At 35.6% G+C, this 16,089-nt stretch overlaps 2 protein-coding genes across 4 annotated transcripts; one reads left to right on the top strand and one right to left on the bottom strand.

Moving 5' to 3' along the window:
- The first annotated feature begins 718 nt into the window (after positions 1 to 718).
- Positions 719 to 13,727, top strand: LOC110691846 (cation-chloride cotransporter 1-like). Of its 3 annotated transcripts, XM_021868807.1 has the most exons (14): positions 719 to 1,015; positions 1,139 to 1,196; positions 2,384 to 2,533; positions 3,393 to 3,471; positions 4,629 to 4,720; positions 4,944 to 5,058; positions 5,677 to 5,777; positions 5,929 to 5,990; positions 6,743 to 6,967; positions 7,446 to 7,560; positions 9,899 to 10,093; positions 10,796 to 11,196; positions 11,814 to 11,975; positions 12,495 to 13,727. In XM_021868807.1, the coding sequence occupies exons 3-14, from the start codon at positions 2,388 to 2,390 to the stop codon at positions 13,583 to 13,585; spliced, it is 2,784 nt and encodes a 927-aa protein (XP_021724499.1). In that variant the 5' UTR covers positions 719 to 1,015; positions 1,139 to 1,196; positions 2,384 to 2,387; the 3' UTR covers positions 13,586 to 13,727. The 3 variants fall into 3 exon arrangements, with proteins under 3 accessions (XP_021724499.1, XP_021724500.1, XP_021724501.1); XM_021868808.1 differs by lacking the exon at positions 1,139 to 1,196; XM_021868809.1 differs by lacking the exons at positions 719 to 1,015; positions 1,139 to 1,196; positions 2,384 to 2,533 and adding an exon at positions 3,189 to 3,249.
- A 93-nt stretch (positions 13,728 to 13,820) lies between these two features.
- Positions 13,821 to 16,087, bottom strand: LOC110691716 (receptor-like protein 12). Its single transcript, XM_021868649.1, has 2 exons — positions 16,072 to 16,087; positions 13,821 to 15,580 (listed from the first exon to the last, which is right to left on the bottom strand). Exons 1-2 carry the CDS (start codon positions 16,085 to 16,087, stop codon positions 14,565 to 14,567), a joined length of 1,032 nt encoding a protein of 343 aa, XP_021724341.1. The 3' UTR covers positions 13,821 to 14,564.
- Between the last annotated feature and the right edge of the window lie 2 nt (positions 16,088 to 16,089).

Consider the following 16,089-nt stretch of genomic DNA (forward strand, 5'->3'; position numbering starts at 1 on the left):
TATTGGTCATTTCACATATTCAAACAACTTTAAGCAATCAGCTATTTACCAAACACTTTTATATAATCAGCTAGTTAATAAAATAAGTTAGTCAAATCAAGTAATACAATCAGCTAGTCAAAATCAACTAACATAATCAGTTTCAGCTTTCAGCTTTTCACCAAACACAGTCAATAGCTATGAAGTGGTTTATACAAACATATCGATTGTAAATTTGTACGAAGTAACTAATAAACGAAACCTTAATTTTTTTTTGACAGAAACGAAACCTTAATATTACCATCGAAACCTTAATATGACGTTGAGGAATGAATTTGGGACGTTGGTGGCTGCTGCTACGCAAAGAGTGAAGGTCAGGTGGCAAGTGGAACAAGCTGAGGTGGCTGCTGCTAAATTTGGTGTCCAGATTGCTCGTCGGCTAGGCTTCACAAAGATCGAACTTGAGTGTGATGCTCTTACGGTTGTGTAGACCATAAACAACGAGACATTGGGCTATTCTCCTTTGATGTTGTTCTACGAGGATATCGAGAGAGATTGAAAGTCGAGTTTGAGTCTTTTATTTGTTGTCATGTGCGTTGGGCGGGTAATAATCTAGCACATTTAGTAGCTATACGTAATGTTAGTGAGTCGTGTTTTGTATTGTATGGACCGTAAATTTTCCTCAAACTTTCACAACTTTGACGGAACTTGACTAACGTTTCTTTAAAAAAAAAAAGAGCGCCTATACCTAAAAAATAAAGTACTCCGTACAACATATAACATGACCAATTAAAGGGAAGGATTACATCCATTTTCCAAAAACAAAATAAAAAAATAAAATAAAATATTTCTGAGATTTCTACATTTCTTCAATTTCAAGCAGACCAAATGAGAGAATTTGATCAACTCATTTAAATTGAATAATCTTAGTTGGGTTGAAGATGTTTTGACCTTTGAATTGAATTTTTCTTCGATCTCCATCACATTTCGCTAAATTCTTTGTGTATTTTTGTTAAATAGTCAAATTTGTTCACGGGTAAGATTTTTCTTCAATTAAACTATGATTCAACCACATTATATTGTATTCTTTCAATTTGAGATTCAATTATTGGTTTTTGTAATTTGAATAAGGTTTTTCTACTAATTGTTGTTGCCCTAGATCTACGATCTTGAATTTTGGCTTCAATTTCCCAGAATATATTTGCAATCAATTCAAGGTTTGAATTTTTTATTGCTTCTTTCTTTAATTTTGGTCATTGGAATTGGAATGATTGAATTTTATATTTGGTCAAGTATATTGAGCTAAATTATGTTGATGATATGTATACATTTCATATTTTCATTTGAGCTAGATTATTACTGTTAATTTTGTTGATTGAATTGTAATTGCTTGGATTTGGTTGATTTTATTGAAATGTGGTAATTTAATACACTATTTAAGGGACGAGGTTTTATGAATTGATTCGTATTAATGGAGGGATGGTCTTGAATTGAGCTCGAGATAGCTGTATAAGATTTGTGATGATTTGGTATAGTAATGTCCAATCCAAGATCCATTTGCTTATCTTTGTTCTGTAATCGGAGCACAAGATGAGTTGAATTCCCGCCCTTTCCTACTCTAGTGGGTGTGTATTGCTAGTATTAGCTGTATTTGCGTTCAATTTAAGGCTTCCCATTTAGTTTCAATTAAGATACAGAAAAGCTAGATTGCACTTTGTCTATGGAGGTGGATTGACTTGATTATTACCTTTATGTAGCACCTTTGCTGATTACAACGTAAGTAGCTCACTTGAAAATTGAATCTTTTCAGTCGGTATTGAGTTATAAAATTTGCTGTTCAAGTCAGGTCAGATATGTGTTGGCTTTGGGATCAGGTCGAATTTTAAATTAATACTAAGTTGGATTAATAGTTTTTGGGTTAAGGGTAGACTTCTTTGTTGGACTTGGGCACACATAACACTTCTAATGATGCTATATGCCTATATCTTGCACCATATGCTTCCATATGCACCTCGATGAGCCAGCCAAATTACTCTCAGCTGTTGTGTTGGATCTTTAGGAGTCGAGTTCCTGTCCTTTTATTAATGCAAGGAGATCTTTCATTTCAACAATTAACACAATTTAATTTGCTTAACAAAAATTTGGATTGTTAACTGTCCCCGGTAAGCGGGATCTTTTCGTTAGATTATAGTGTTGTGCCTCATTGTTGTTTGCTCACGTGAATCATAGTGCATGTTTTAGTTTGTTGATAGTTTTCTGATTTGTCATTCTATTGATGTTTACTGTACCATGCTGAAGCATATATTGATAACATTGCACAAATGTAATATTGAGTGAATTTAGATGAAAGCTTCAACTAGTATATGCTTTATAGCGTTTCTTGCCATTTTGTTGTTTTTGGCAGAAAAATGAATGTCAGCACAGAGGAAGACATGCGGCCAGATGGGAGTGAAAGCTCGTCAGCTTCACATGCTGATGTAAATGGTACTCACAGGGAGTCAAAACTGGAATTGTTTGGTTTTGATTCTCTTGTGAATATTTTAGGCCTTAGAAGGTACAAAGTGTCTCCCTTTGGTTTTTTTTTTTTTTTTGTTTTTTCCTCTTTTATCTGGATCTTCATTTTATTTCATTATTTTTGCAGTTTAGTTGTATGAGGCTATTGTAAAGGAGCTGCAAAATGGACTTGCTTTCCCATTCCCAGTTTTAATATGTGGTTTAAATTTTAACAGCCTATTGTTTGACTATCAAAGACTATCCTTTACTTCAGGCTTCAATATGATGAAATAAAGATTGGAAGTATAGGTGTCCCCATGTTGTTGTTTAAATTACAAGCTGTATCATTTTGGTTTGGTTTGGTTTGGCCTAGCTTAGCAATGGGAATATGCAGTTTAGTTTAACTGTTGTGTTTTATTATAGTTTGTTGTTCCTGTTTTCTTACGATAAAAAAACCATCCCAACCGCATGTTGCAAACAAAGTTCAATTACTAAAACAACTTTGTTATTGGTGACATGGAGGTACTTAATAGTGCCGTCTCAAACAATTTTGTGGCCCAAAGCGAAAACTAAAAAATGGCCCCTAAACAGTAGTCATATTTCATAGGTGATACATCGACAAAATATTTCATACATTTTATTTAAAAAGTTCATCAAAATTACAAAAACATGGTGTTGCATGAATTTTATATAAATTTTGTCTATTTTATTTTTTATAAATCAAAATTTAAAAAAGAATAAAAAAAGATGTGGGGCCCTTCAAAGCTGTTGCTCAAGGTGCTCATGTGGTCATGCCTATAGCTGGCACTTTTACTAAACTAGATTTTCTTGATTTCCTCTGACAGAAGATAGGCCTAATTTCTCTTGGTAGCTTATTGTAATGGAACCTTGATTTGTGCCTTGGTGATTTATTTTTTCAGTATGACTGGAGAGCAGAGTCATGCCCCGTCTAGTCCTAGAGATGGGGAGGATGTGTCTATTATGCTTGAGCGTCCAAAGGTATTTTGGTATTTTATCTAGCAATTTTTCTGTCACTTCTAGTTTGTCTGCACTTTTTATGCCTTTTCATATCTTTCAGTTTGTAGTTATTAACTTTGTCATTGAGTGAAAGGGATAAATAAGAATAAAAGGACAACATGAACAATGTGGGAATAATAAGAGAAGATGAAGAGGGAGTTGTAGGCAGCCCATGATTTTCTTTTCCTTTGTGACGTTATCTATATAGCGAGCCTCTACACCTTTTGTAATGAGGGAATAGTAAGACAAGATGAAAAGGGAGTCTTAGGCAGCCCATTATTTTCTTTTCCTTTGTGATGCTATCTATACATGAAGCCTCTACACTTTTTGTTTTGCCAAGTATTCCTTTGTTGTTTATTTTAAAGAAATCATGTGAAGTAGTGCCAAGGAACAGTGGTCAACTTTGAAGACATCTATAATGATAACATAGCTTAATAATGGCATCAAAACTACTCAGATATAAGAAATTAGGATTGCTCCTCTTATAGAGTTATAGACATATATCTATAAATTTTATAGGGTGCACTGGGAAATCAGAAATAGTCAAATACTCCTCAAATTTGCGACCTCTCAACTGCTCAATCTTCCTAATATGCTTGCTGTCACAGATAGTTTTCCTGTCTGTCCTCTATCCTTTGGTGTTCTTCCACTGTCCAGCATAAACTATTGGATGCATCTTTCTTATTGATCCAGTTTGCTTGCCCTGTACTTGACAAGGTACAATTTAGTTGGGACATGTAGGATCAAACATTTGTTTTGGTTGCTCTCACGGTCTCACCCTTTTCATGAGGTGGCATTTTGGAGTCCCACTATTTTGAACTCTTAATAGCACTTTATATTCAAGCTGCCTTCGTACTTTGGCGGGCTTTCTTAAGTCATTTAGAGATATGGTACAGAATGTATCTTTACACAAGTGGACCTATATGTTCGTTGTACTTAAGAAGCTACTCTTTTGATTGTGGGCTCAGATCTTTCTTGTGGGTAGTTACTAGAAACAAGAATATTTTGTTTTTATGTATGTTAAACTTTGGTCTAAAAATAGTTGCCTTTGTTTTGATTATTATTATCCTCTGTGTAAGTTATTATAGCAAAAATCCTGATTACATTTTGCAACATGTTGATGTGTAATTATTATTCAGGATGCTGATGTCAAATTGGGAACCTTGATGGGAGTATTTTTGCCATGCTTGCAAAATATATTGGGAATCATATACTACATCCGGTTTACCTGGTAATTTGCTTCTTTTGTACTTTGATTTCGATGAAAACTCAATAGCTACACGGGCAGGGCTTGGATATCATGTCTTTTCTTTTAAAGTCTGACTAATTTAACTACTACTATTAGATTTCTAATTTTTAAGCTATTTAAATTTCTTTTCTTATCTTTCTCCACCTTGGTTGCTTTTAATTATTTGAGCCATTTTTCCTTTTGCTTTATTTTGTACATTTTACAGGATTGTTGGTATGGCAGGCATAGGCCAGTCCTTATTTCTCGTGTCGTTCTGCTGTATGTGTACGTTCTTGACAGCGGTATCATTAAGTGCAATTGCAACAAATGGTGCAATGAAGGTAAACTTAGCAGTGACTACTCTAACTAGTTTGTGTTGTTTGATAGCAGATGATGATTGTATGCAAAGGTAATCTGTTTGCATATGCAAATTTAGTTGTTGGGCTGAACTACCATTAAGCCAAATAAATACTTACCTGGCTGCATGTTATTGAAAAGCAATACTATATTGATCCAATTATTACCCGTCGACCTTGTAAGACTAATCAATCTACGACCTGTACTTTAACCTTAAATGGGTTGAATTGAGAGACTGTACCTAATCAGTAATGTAGCATAAATCAGTTATGACCTGGTAGGAGATTGAATGGTGACCCAACTTGAATCCAATTTGAATTTTTGATCTACCAGTTTGCTGGGTCTGAATTTGTTGTGAGCAATGGTTTATTTTATGTATTATATTATATATGATATACGATCTGTATTTTTCCCTTTTGTCCAAAATCAATTTGGTAATAAGATCTCTTGATGTTTGTTAGCTTTCATGCAATTATGGAGACATGTACTTTGTATATGTGAAAAATTGCATGTATTTTAGGGAATCATTTTTTTATAGTGTGAAATCAATACATATATTTGTCTAGTATGAAATGAAATAAATTTGTATTTGTGCATTACAGGGTGGGGGGCCATATTATCTCATTGGCCGTGCTCTTGGTCCAGAAGTTGGTGTCAGCATTGGACTTTGTTTTTTTCTAGGAACTGCAGTCGCTGCATCTCTGTGAGTGCTCACCTTAGATCTTTATTTTTTGTTGTTTTTTTTTCTTATTTTTTTTTGGAGGGGTGGGGGGGTTGCGACAGTGATACCTAAAATGACTTGCAAGCAATGTTTATCGTGACTTATTTTACATGTTTCTCTGTTTTGTCCCCAGTTACGTATTGGGAGCTGTTGAAACATTCCTTAGTGCTGTGCCAAGTGCTGGTATTTTTACAGGTACTAATTAGGAGATGATATGTTACTTTGGAAATATTAAGAGGTGAACGTACCTTGCATGCCTGTGCTTGATATGTTTGTCTTTATGTGGGTTATTCTGGTTTTCTAGAAGACCTGATGTTGGAATCATGGGGAAGCAGACTTTGAGCCAGGATCAAAGCTTGTGTGCTCCTGGGGATTTCGTGGTGGGAGGTTTTGGGGCTTTAGATAGCCTAGACCTGACTTTCAGTAGTTTGCATCCATAAATACCTTTATTAGCTGGTCTTTTTTATGCTTTGTTTGTGGTCAGGGAAAATTGTCTCAAATGGCACAAATTTTGGTTGTCTGCAACCTTTGAGGCTTTGACACAAACTTGACTTGATAACAGTATTACCTATAATATAATTTAACCCCTAATATCTCTATTTTATAGCAACAGGCTGGAAATTTTACTAGAGATGCATGCATTATATAAATCTTTGATAATATCTAACATGAAAGCATATAAGCATAACATGTAAAAAGAAAAAAAAAAAAAAAAAAAAAAACTCACCTCAACTTCCTTCAATCTCCCCGTTCTTAGATGGAGAAAATTAAGGGGTGTGCAATAGAAACAAACTGGCATCATTATAGCAATTTACATCTTTGTGCCAGCATTCATGTTCAATCTTAGACAAAGTATTACCTCTCGTGTTCGAGTGTCCTTGCCATTTTTGTTTCTGCAATTTCTTTTTTCCTGAATTAGATATTTCTTCTGTGGTTTTTTTGTGCAGAGACCATTACAAAGGTGAATGGTACAACAGTCAGCCCCATACATCAACCAAGTGTTCAGGATCTACAAATTTATGGGATTGTTGTGACCATCATCCTCTGTTTTATAGTATTTGGTGGTGTGAAAATGATCAACCGAGTTGCACCTGCTTTCCTCATTCCAGTTTTGCTCTCAATTTTCTGCATATTTGTTGGAATATTTGCATCTGGAAAAGACAAGCCTGTTGGTGCGTGTGCTTTTACATTCTTCTTGTGTTTGCAAATTAAATATTCTTGCTCTGTTAGGCTGAATCAAGATAATTAAACTATATAATTAGTGTGACACCAATTCTGCAATTAGATCTGGCAATACTCTTTTATTAGATTTCCAAGATGTGAATTTTCTTTTGATGGTTGTATTGAGTTGATTTACGTACCTGCTTTGCTTGTGTACTGATTCGTAACCTGGCAAACTGCAATGCAATGCATTAAAGCTTGCTTCAGTGATTGTTGAAACTTTTGCATGTGGAAATAATATGTTACATATGCATGTTTGTTGTCTAAAAGATGCAGTCTGTGTGAATTGTCTATATGTTTGCACTTATATGCAGTGCGGGTGCATGGACATGTGGATGTCCTTGCAACATTGAAGAATTACTTAGCTTACGGAGCTTCCTTTTGTTTTTCTTTGCTTGGGGAATCGGGCCCTTAAATTGCTTTACACAGAGGGAATAACTGGCATGAGATTAACAACATTCAAAGACAACTGGAGTTCTGCTTACCAAATGACTAATGAAGCTGGCATACCTGATCCTCTTGGATCGGCCTACTGGAATTTCAAGTATGTTTTATGATGCTTCTTTTTTCTTGTTTCTTTTGCATTCTTGTTTGTATTCACATGGTAAATACTTCAACCTAACATTGTATGATGTATATAAATTTTGGTTGATATGGTTCGCATGTGATTACAAGGGAGCCTTTGGACTGTGATTATTGTTGCTTACTGACGCCCCATGTGGAACTTTCCATGTAATAAGCATGTTTTGTATATGGTCATTATAGGAAAACTTGTGGTTCAGATTCTTAAAAATCAAAGCAAATCATGCAGAATCGCAATTATTTAGTTTCCCAGAATGGAATTCTAGATAGATTATTTTATAGCTTAGTAAGTGTATTTTCAACAGTCATTCAACTTATGAGTGGTTAAAGGTAATAAGCTTTAAGCAGAATCTATAGTGCTTGTTGCTGTGTTGTTAAATGTGTGAGTTTTGCACAGAGCTAGCTTATTACTTCTTAGCTCATCAGGTATTTGTTGTTCCATTGCCTAAATAATTCAATGGAAAATTGTGTATGCATAACTGCAAAAGAAGAGAAGCCGTAGAATTCCTATGATGGTTAGCTACTGCTTTTTGATGGATGGATGTACAAAAAGCTGTGTAGTACTATTGATTGAAGGTGATTTGTGTGTTTTTGGTTTTATTAAAGGCTTTATTGTAAATCAAATAAAAATCATTATAGAAAAAAATCGAAAGTTAAAGTTATCCTTGGTATAGTAGGAAATTTCTGGTAATAAGAATTTCTATGTTGAAAGTAGTCAGCCAACTTTGACCAATCTTACAATCATATATACCCCCCACGGCCCCACCCCCTCTCCTATAACTATTTTAAATGATATGGAATCTTAAAATTTTAGTCGCAATACTGCAATAGTTTTATTGATACTAATCTTACAATCATATATAATTATATACTTGTAGAGTTTCTGTAAGATATGGAATTCTACTATTTATGGATGCTTTTGTTTATATAATTCCCGTAAAGGCAACAAATATTTACAAGTAGTACTCCCTCCGTTCTTAAAAGTTGTTTCCATCTTTTATTTGGGTGTTTCAAAAGATGTTTCCTTTTGGATTCTTTGCCATGTTTGGCAGATTTTTCTCCCCAATTTACCCTCATGAAAATGGTTTAATCCCCATTGTATCCTCATTATTGGACCCACCATCTTCCTTTACTAGCCACCCTAAGATATTGACCCATCTACCCTCAATTTTGTTCCCTTTTCATCACATGCACATTCTAGGAGAGAGGGTGTAAGATTCCCGTCATATAGCCTTTACATTGGTATCCTGTATTCTATATGAGAATATCTTTTGGGAACACAGGGAGTATTTAGTACAACCTTTTCCATTATTTAATAGCCACAGTTTGACCTTCACAATTTTCCAATGCACAACTTTGATCATTAATATATTCAAATATATAATAGTCAAATAATTTTATTATTTTTTTTTTGTTTAAAAATTGTATCAATATGCATTGAGACAATTCCAACATGTTACATATTAGTATAACAAATATGGTTAAGACTAGTACATGAGTAGATGAGTAGTGCATAATTCAAGGTGTATCGATTGGGACTAAGGGATTATTTGTTTAAAACGTTAGTATCAGGGTCAAGAAGTTAGGGGATTATTGGAAGGTTTATTTTCGGTTAGATTTATTAATGGTTCAATCCCATATACAAAAGAAGGGCTAAGGTTAATAAAATCCCATGCCTTCAGGTTATCATGATACAATTTACGTAGTATTTTAAATACCAAGAAGAGTCAACTAATGATCAGAAGTAATACTTGATTCCAGCTATACTAATGCCTTAACAATTTGAAATTGAAACTTTTACAAGGGGAATCTATTTCCTCAGAATGCACCACCAAATTGCCAACGGAACTGTCTTTCACACTTTGGCTTCTAGAGTTTTTCTTCCCTTCTGGCTACAAGAGAATCTTTCATATAACTATGATGAACCTAGTTCATCCCATACATGCCTTATTTTAGCAATCTTGCTCTTTAAGGCACAAAATATGTTTAGCAAACTTCTGCCTCTTTAAAAATTGGTACTTTGCTGCTTTGCATGTTATGTCATCATTAACTGCTCCCCTTTTCTCCTTTACCCATTCTAGTTTAGAGAATATTGTTAATTTGTGAACTGCTGTATAATTTGTTTTTCGATATACACTCTGACTATGCAGTGCATTGGTTGGCCTTTACTTTGCTGCTTTGCATGTTATGTCATCATTAACTGCTCCCCTTTTCTCCTTTACCCATTCTAGTTTAGGGAATATTGTTAATTTGTGAACTGCTGTATAATTTGTGTTTCGATATACACTCTGACTATGCAGTGCATTGGTTGGCCTTTTCTTTCCTGCTGTAACCGGTATCATGGCTGGTTCAAATCGCTCTGCCTCTCTGAAAGATACACAGCATTCAATCCCTGTTGGAACATTGGCTTCACAACTCACAACCACTGGTCTCTATCTAATCTCAGTTTTGGTATTTGGTGCTTTTGCAACTAGGGAAAAACTTCTGACAGACAGGTGTGTGATTCTGAACTTTGTCTGGCTTTTGCTCTTTTTCATTGTTATCTGAACCAGCCATAGTCACAGGGTTGAATTAGGCAATTTTGGAGGTTCTTATGTGTTAAATAAAACTCTGCTTCTTTTTGTGAACATGTGCTATACACTCACCTACTTTATTTATCTTATTTATTTCGTGTATTGTTTTTTCACCTAGGAATTAAGAAGCCACAGAGGAGCCTTGCTGTGAAATGATAATGGATTTATCCTTATAGATTGTATTGCTTGATTGTGAAATTAGGTTTTTAATTAATTGATGAAAAGCACCTCTGAGCAGTAGTATTAGGATTTAGGACAGAAAATCAAAGTTAAGGAATGACTAAAATTATTTATCCTGTATGCAGACAACTATAATTTAGACATTGCGAGGAGATTGATGTCAACTTTACATGACTTCTTGTGGAGGGATTAAGATGCATACGAATTCTAGTTGCCTTTTGTCTACGAGCTAGAAACATTCACAAAAGAATCATATTTTATTTTATCTTATATATTTCCACCGGTACATATAGATGTTTATAATCCCAGTGTTAAAGGATTCTTGAACCTTACTCTATAATAGGGTTTTGACATCTCTTATTGCTTTGTTGCATATCTGTTTACTCTGTTATAGGGTGTTGACATTTTTCACTGCTTTGTTGCATAACTGCTTATATTATGCAGGTTACTTACAGCAACAGTTGCTTGGCCTTTTCCAGTAATAATTTATGTGGGAATTATTTTGTCAACTTTGGGGGCTGCTCTTCAGAGTTTGACTGGTGCTCCACGCTTGTTGGCCGCAATTGCAAATGATGATATTTTACCTGTTCTTAATTACTTCAAAGTAGTTGATGGGGGTGAGCCTTATATTGCTACCCTCTTTACTGCCTTCATTTGTCTTGGGTGTGTCGTGATTGGGAATCTGGATCTTATTTCTCCCACAATCACTATGTTTTACCTACTGTGCTATGCGGGTGTGAACTTATCCTGCTTCCTTCTGGACCTTCTTGATGCTCCCAGCTGGCGTCCGCGGTGGAAATTTCATCATTGGAGCCTCTCACTTATTGGAGCAACTATTTGCATAGGTATGGTTATTTTAATTATTATTAGTATTAAATTTACTCATGATCTGGCATCTTTTGGTAATTGTTACTCTGAAAAGGTTGATTAGGAACTTGTACATTTCTAATTTAAAAGGCATCTAGGCTGCACGAAAACATGCTTTGGGGTGCTTTAGTTGCCACCATAGAATATTCTACATCTTATGGATGTGAGAGAAATATATATTTGGTAAAAGATGAGGGACGAAAGCGAACAAATAAAGTTCCATCTCATTAAGAGAGGTTTGGAGCATTATAAGAGGAAGGAAAGGGACTAGAAGTGGAAGTGAGGAACTAACTAAAATGAATGATGTTACCCAGAATATTTTATGCTGAGAGGCTGGGCACTTGTGCCGGTATCTATGCAATCCTGTACTGGCTACTCTAACTAATACTAATGGTGCGCATTTGCGCCAAACAAGACTCTTCTTGTTAGATTGCATAGACACCGACATGGTTTTTGCAATGTTTCATTCCCCCGTCTTCTCAGTTATCTGATTCATTTAAGGCTTCTTGCTGTTCCAAACTAATGAATTTGCGTGGTAATCTTGGTTGATTTCATTTTGGGAAAATTTTGATTGACTTCAGGGTTTGTATTGCAGTGATCATGTTCTTGATCTCGTGGTCATTCACAATTGTATCTCTTGCCCTTGCATGCCTTATATACAAATATGTGTGCATCAAAGGAAAAGCAGGAGATTGGGGTGATGGTTTCAAGAGTGCTTATTTTCAACTTGCCCTTCGAAGTCTTCGTTCTCTTGGAGGTATTGATTTAAGGATTCTAATTTTTGTTGCTAATGCTATCATTTTCTTGTCAAAGATCTATGTTTGTGTATAGGTAAAATTTGTACAAAATTTGGACATTGATCATAGGCTAAGCATATATGGTGCTTTAGAATGTTTTTAGTACCAGTCAGCTGTTTGAAACTTAATTTACAATCACCCAACACTTGTTTTAAGATCATATCATCATAGGCAGCATTGATGCTTTTGGTTTTGTTCAAACCTGCTGACAGTCAGAATTGTCCACTAGCTATGGTGCTTGACTTTGTAGGGTGATGGTTACAGTTGAGGGTCATAATCTCAATATGATTGTTTACATATCTGTGAATTACTTCTTTATATCTAGACCAATTTAGATCAATGTAAGATTGTGCAATTGGTTTTATTAAGAAGTGAGACTTTATTTATACCTTTTTAATTTCATTTAAGTAATCTATTTGTACCGTTGCCAAAAAAATAAATCTATTTGTACCATGTGCCTAACTTTATTGCAATTTCAGCAAATCAGGTGCATGCAAAGAACTGGTATCCTATTCCATTGATCTTCTGCCGGCCTTGGGGCAAGCTACCAGAAAATGTACCATGTCACCCCAAACTTGCAGATTTTGCAAATTGTGTGAAAAAGAAAGGTCGTGGAATGTCAATCTTTGTCTCTATCCTTGATGGGGACTATCTTGAATGTGCTGAAGATGCTAAAATTGCCTGCCAGCAGTTGAGTACGTACATTGAATACAAGCAGTGTGAGGGTGTTGCAGAAGTAGTGGTCGCTCCTGACATGTCTGCTGGCTTCCGTGGCATAGTCCAAACCATGGGCCTTGGAAATCTCAAACCTAACATTGTGGTAATGCGGTACCCTGAAATTTGGCGGCGTGAAAACCTAATTGAAATTCCATCCACCTTTGTTGGAATAATCAACGACTGCATTGTAGCAAACAAGGCTGTTGTCATTGTCAAGGGTCTTGAGGAATGGCCCAATGTATTCCAACGGCAGTTTGGCACAATCGATCTATATTGGATTGTACGGGATGGAGGTCTCATGCTTCTTCTCTCCCAGCTTCTCTTGACCAAGGAGAGCTTTGAGAATTGCAAGATTCAAGTCTTTTGCATAGCAGAGGAGGAAACTGATGCTGAAGGCCTCAAAGGAGATGTAAAGAAGTTTCTTTATGATCTCCGTATGCAGGCAGAAGTAATTGTTATTACAATAAAAACATGGGATGTACAAGTAGATGGTGGATCCGCACAGGATGAGTCAATCGAAGCATTTACAGCTGCACAACGTCGAGTTGCTGATTACATGTCAAAGATGAAAGAAACAGCTGAGAGGGAAGGCACTCCTTTGATGGCTGATGGTAAACCTGTAGTTGTGAATGAGCAACAGGTGGAGAAGTTTCTTTACACTACCTTGAAGTTGAATTCAACAATGCTAAGATACTCAAGAATGGCCGCTGTGGTACTTGTTAGCTTACCACCACCACCTCTCCATCACCCATCTATATTTTATATGGAATACTTGGATCTTTTGGTGGAAAACATTCCGAGGCTTTTAATTGTAAGAGGATACAGGAAAGATGTGGTCACGTTGTTTACATAACTTCTTAGACCCCAATTTTTGCTAGGGGGATAAACATGGTGTACTTAAAGACCAGAAAACTTGAAACTACTTATTTGTTCATATCTTCTGTTTTGACAATTCATTGTATCTTTACAATTTTGTCAATCATTCTTTTTGTAGATGTATTTTTAGGCAGCCCATTCTTTTCTTTTTACCCGACTCAGATATTTTTTGTTTTTGTGCTGTTGGTCATTTGATGGCTCTTCACTTCTTGAAATTCATAAGCATTAAAACAAGGTTGTGTTGGGTAGTGAAAACGAGCTGCAACAATAGGAAAACTCTGATGACTGCCATTGGAGCCCTTGGATGGACTGAGCTGTGTTCAGCGAGCATGGGAAGGTGGCGATTGGTGGTAGTTGATTCAATGAAGAATCATCACATTGTCGAAAACGCAGTAGAAAATTATGGCAGTTAGAATACGCTTTTAAGTATCCTGCTTTCAAAGCTGTGTTGACAAGATCAACATCCGAACGACATTTATGGGAATACACCTGCTAATATTTAAAACTACTTGTATTTAAATCAATGTTAACATTATTATATCTTGTGATTTTGTGGTGGAACTATTTTTATAAGTTTAAGAGTTATTATGAGTTTTCTTGTTCATTAAAAAAAAAAAAAAAGTTTGTACCCAAAAAAAAAAAACTGTGCGAAGTACAAAACAAAGATTTTATGGTTAAGAGCCCAAAAACAAACACAACAAAATAGTAAATACTAGTTGATATCATTAGCAGAATAACAATTTTTAAAAACTCCACAATTTTATAGGGAGCAAATGTATCAACCTAGCTCGCATAACATAATATGCATTTTTTTGCTTCTAATTACTTCTTTTTGTGTATCCATTTTCATAATCCTCTAAAAAGCCTTACCCAATTTTCTTTTTAAAAGGATTACTTAGATCATGCACATATTATGCACATCTCAATTATGCCAAATGATTTACCAAACTAAACTCCTAAGGAATCCTATGCCTTAAACTTTTGCACTGAATCAGTGTTTTCTGCTCACCACCTTGACAAAAGAACAAAGTAACAGGGCAAGTATACAAGCAATTATCAACCAAACTCACTGTCGCCGAACCAGGCTCCACCCGCTTTAACGGGTCTGGTATCGGCCCGAATAAGTAGTTCCCGCCGAGCAAAAGACGTTGAAACGACGCCGTTACAACCCTGAGGGCATACACTGGGGGTATCATCCCTGTAAACATGTTATGCTCCAATGACAATGCTGATAGATTTGGCAACTCAGCCAAAATTTTTGGCAATAACCCATTTATCTTATTGTAGCTGAGATCAACAGCCAACACATTCCCTCTTTTTTTCCCTTTACCATTCGGCGAATTGACGGCTGAGAACTGATTATGAGACAGATTGAGTTGTTGAAGTGATGGAAGATCAAAAACTTCCCTTGTAATTGTACCATCTATCTCATTGTAACTAAGATCTAAGACTTCGAGGTCTTGCATGTGGAAGAAATTTCTAGGCATTTCTCCTCTTAAACTGTTGTTTCTCATTGATAAGGAAATGAGGAAAATAGGAAGAGAAAGTGGATTAGTCGTACCAAAAGAAGAAATGTTATTGTCACTTGCATCAAAGTTGTACAAATTTTTCAAAGAACCTAAAAAAAGGAATTCACCAGAAAGCTGATTCTGTTGTACTGCAAAGTCTATAAGGTGACTTAGCTTGTTTAAACTTGGCGGGATTGACCCGCTGAGTTGATTGTCATCTAGATAAAGCTCTTCTAAGTAAGGTAAGGAGCCAATAGAGGTTGGAATGGAGTTAGAAAATGCGTTCTTAGATAGACTAAGTCGTCGAAGGTGAATCAGGTTGGAAAGGGATTCAGGCAGTGAGCCTGATAGAGAGTTGCCTGAGAGGTCTAGTGTGTTGAGATATGGGAGTAACCATGTAATGTTAATGATTGAACCCGAGTAACCCGCCCCATCAAGCGCAACATCGGTGACTCGACTTAGTCCTGCTCAATTTACCCTCATAGTACCTCCTCTTTAGTCTTAACATTATCATGAATTCTTTTAGATCTAACTTTGCAACCTTTCGGAACAAAGACGTACTACTCCTTAATAATCTAGAAGAACATTGAGTGTAGTTCAGGTAGTCGATCTTTGACAGGATTTAGTCGTATCACCTAATCAAAAATAATTCCTAAGTCCTCTAAATACAGTAGATACGGAAGTAGGGTCGAATCCACAGGGAAACAATATTCTTTTACTCCTAATTAATTATTATAATCTAAATTATCAGGTAACCAATGTGTATTTGTATAAATGAATCTAATAATCAACTAAGCAAATTAACTAAGGGAATAATCAATAATAAAAAGCTCTATGGTATAGATTCACCAATAAATAATACTTCAGGGTAAACACAACTATCAATTATCAATGCATGAATTAACCAGATTATAAAGGGTTGTCGCTACGTATTATAATCACATCGTTAATCTACTGGTATCAAATCTCATCT

This window comes from Chenopodium quinoa, unplaced genomic scaffold, assembly GCF_001683475.1.
Source record: "Chenopodium quinoa cultivar QQ74 unplaced genomic scaffold, ASM168347v1, whole genome shotgun sequence".
In the NCBI taxonomy this organism is placed as follows: Eukaryota; Viridiplantae; Streptophyta; class Magnoliopsida; order Caryophyllales; family Amaranthaceae; genus Chenopodium; species Chenopodium quinoa.

Bases quoted from the DNA above. Each gene is read 5' to 3' on its own strand.
- LOC110691846 (XM_021868807.1), top strand. From the start codon at position 2,388: ATGAATGTCAGCACAGAGGAAGACATGCGGCCAGATGGGAGTGAAAGC. The intron at 3,472-4,628 runs GTATTTTGGTAT...ATTATTATTCAG, and splicing joins TTATGCTTGAGCGTCCAAAG to GATGCTGATGTCAAATTGGG. The intron at 10,094-10,795 runs GTGTGTGATTCT...TATATTATGCAG, and splicing joins GAAAAACTTCTGACAGACAG to GTTACTTACAGCAACAGTTG.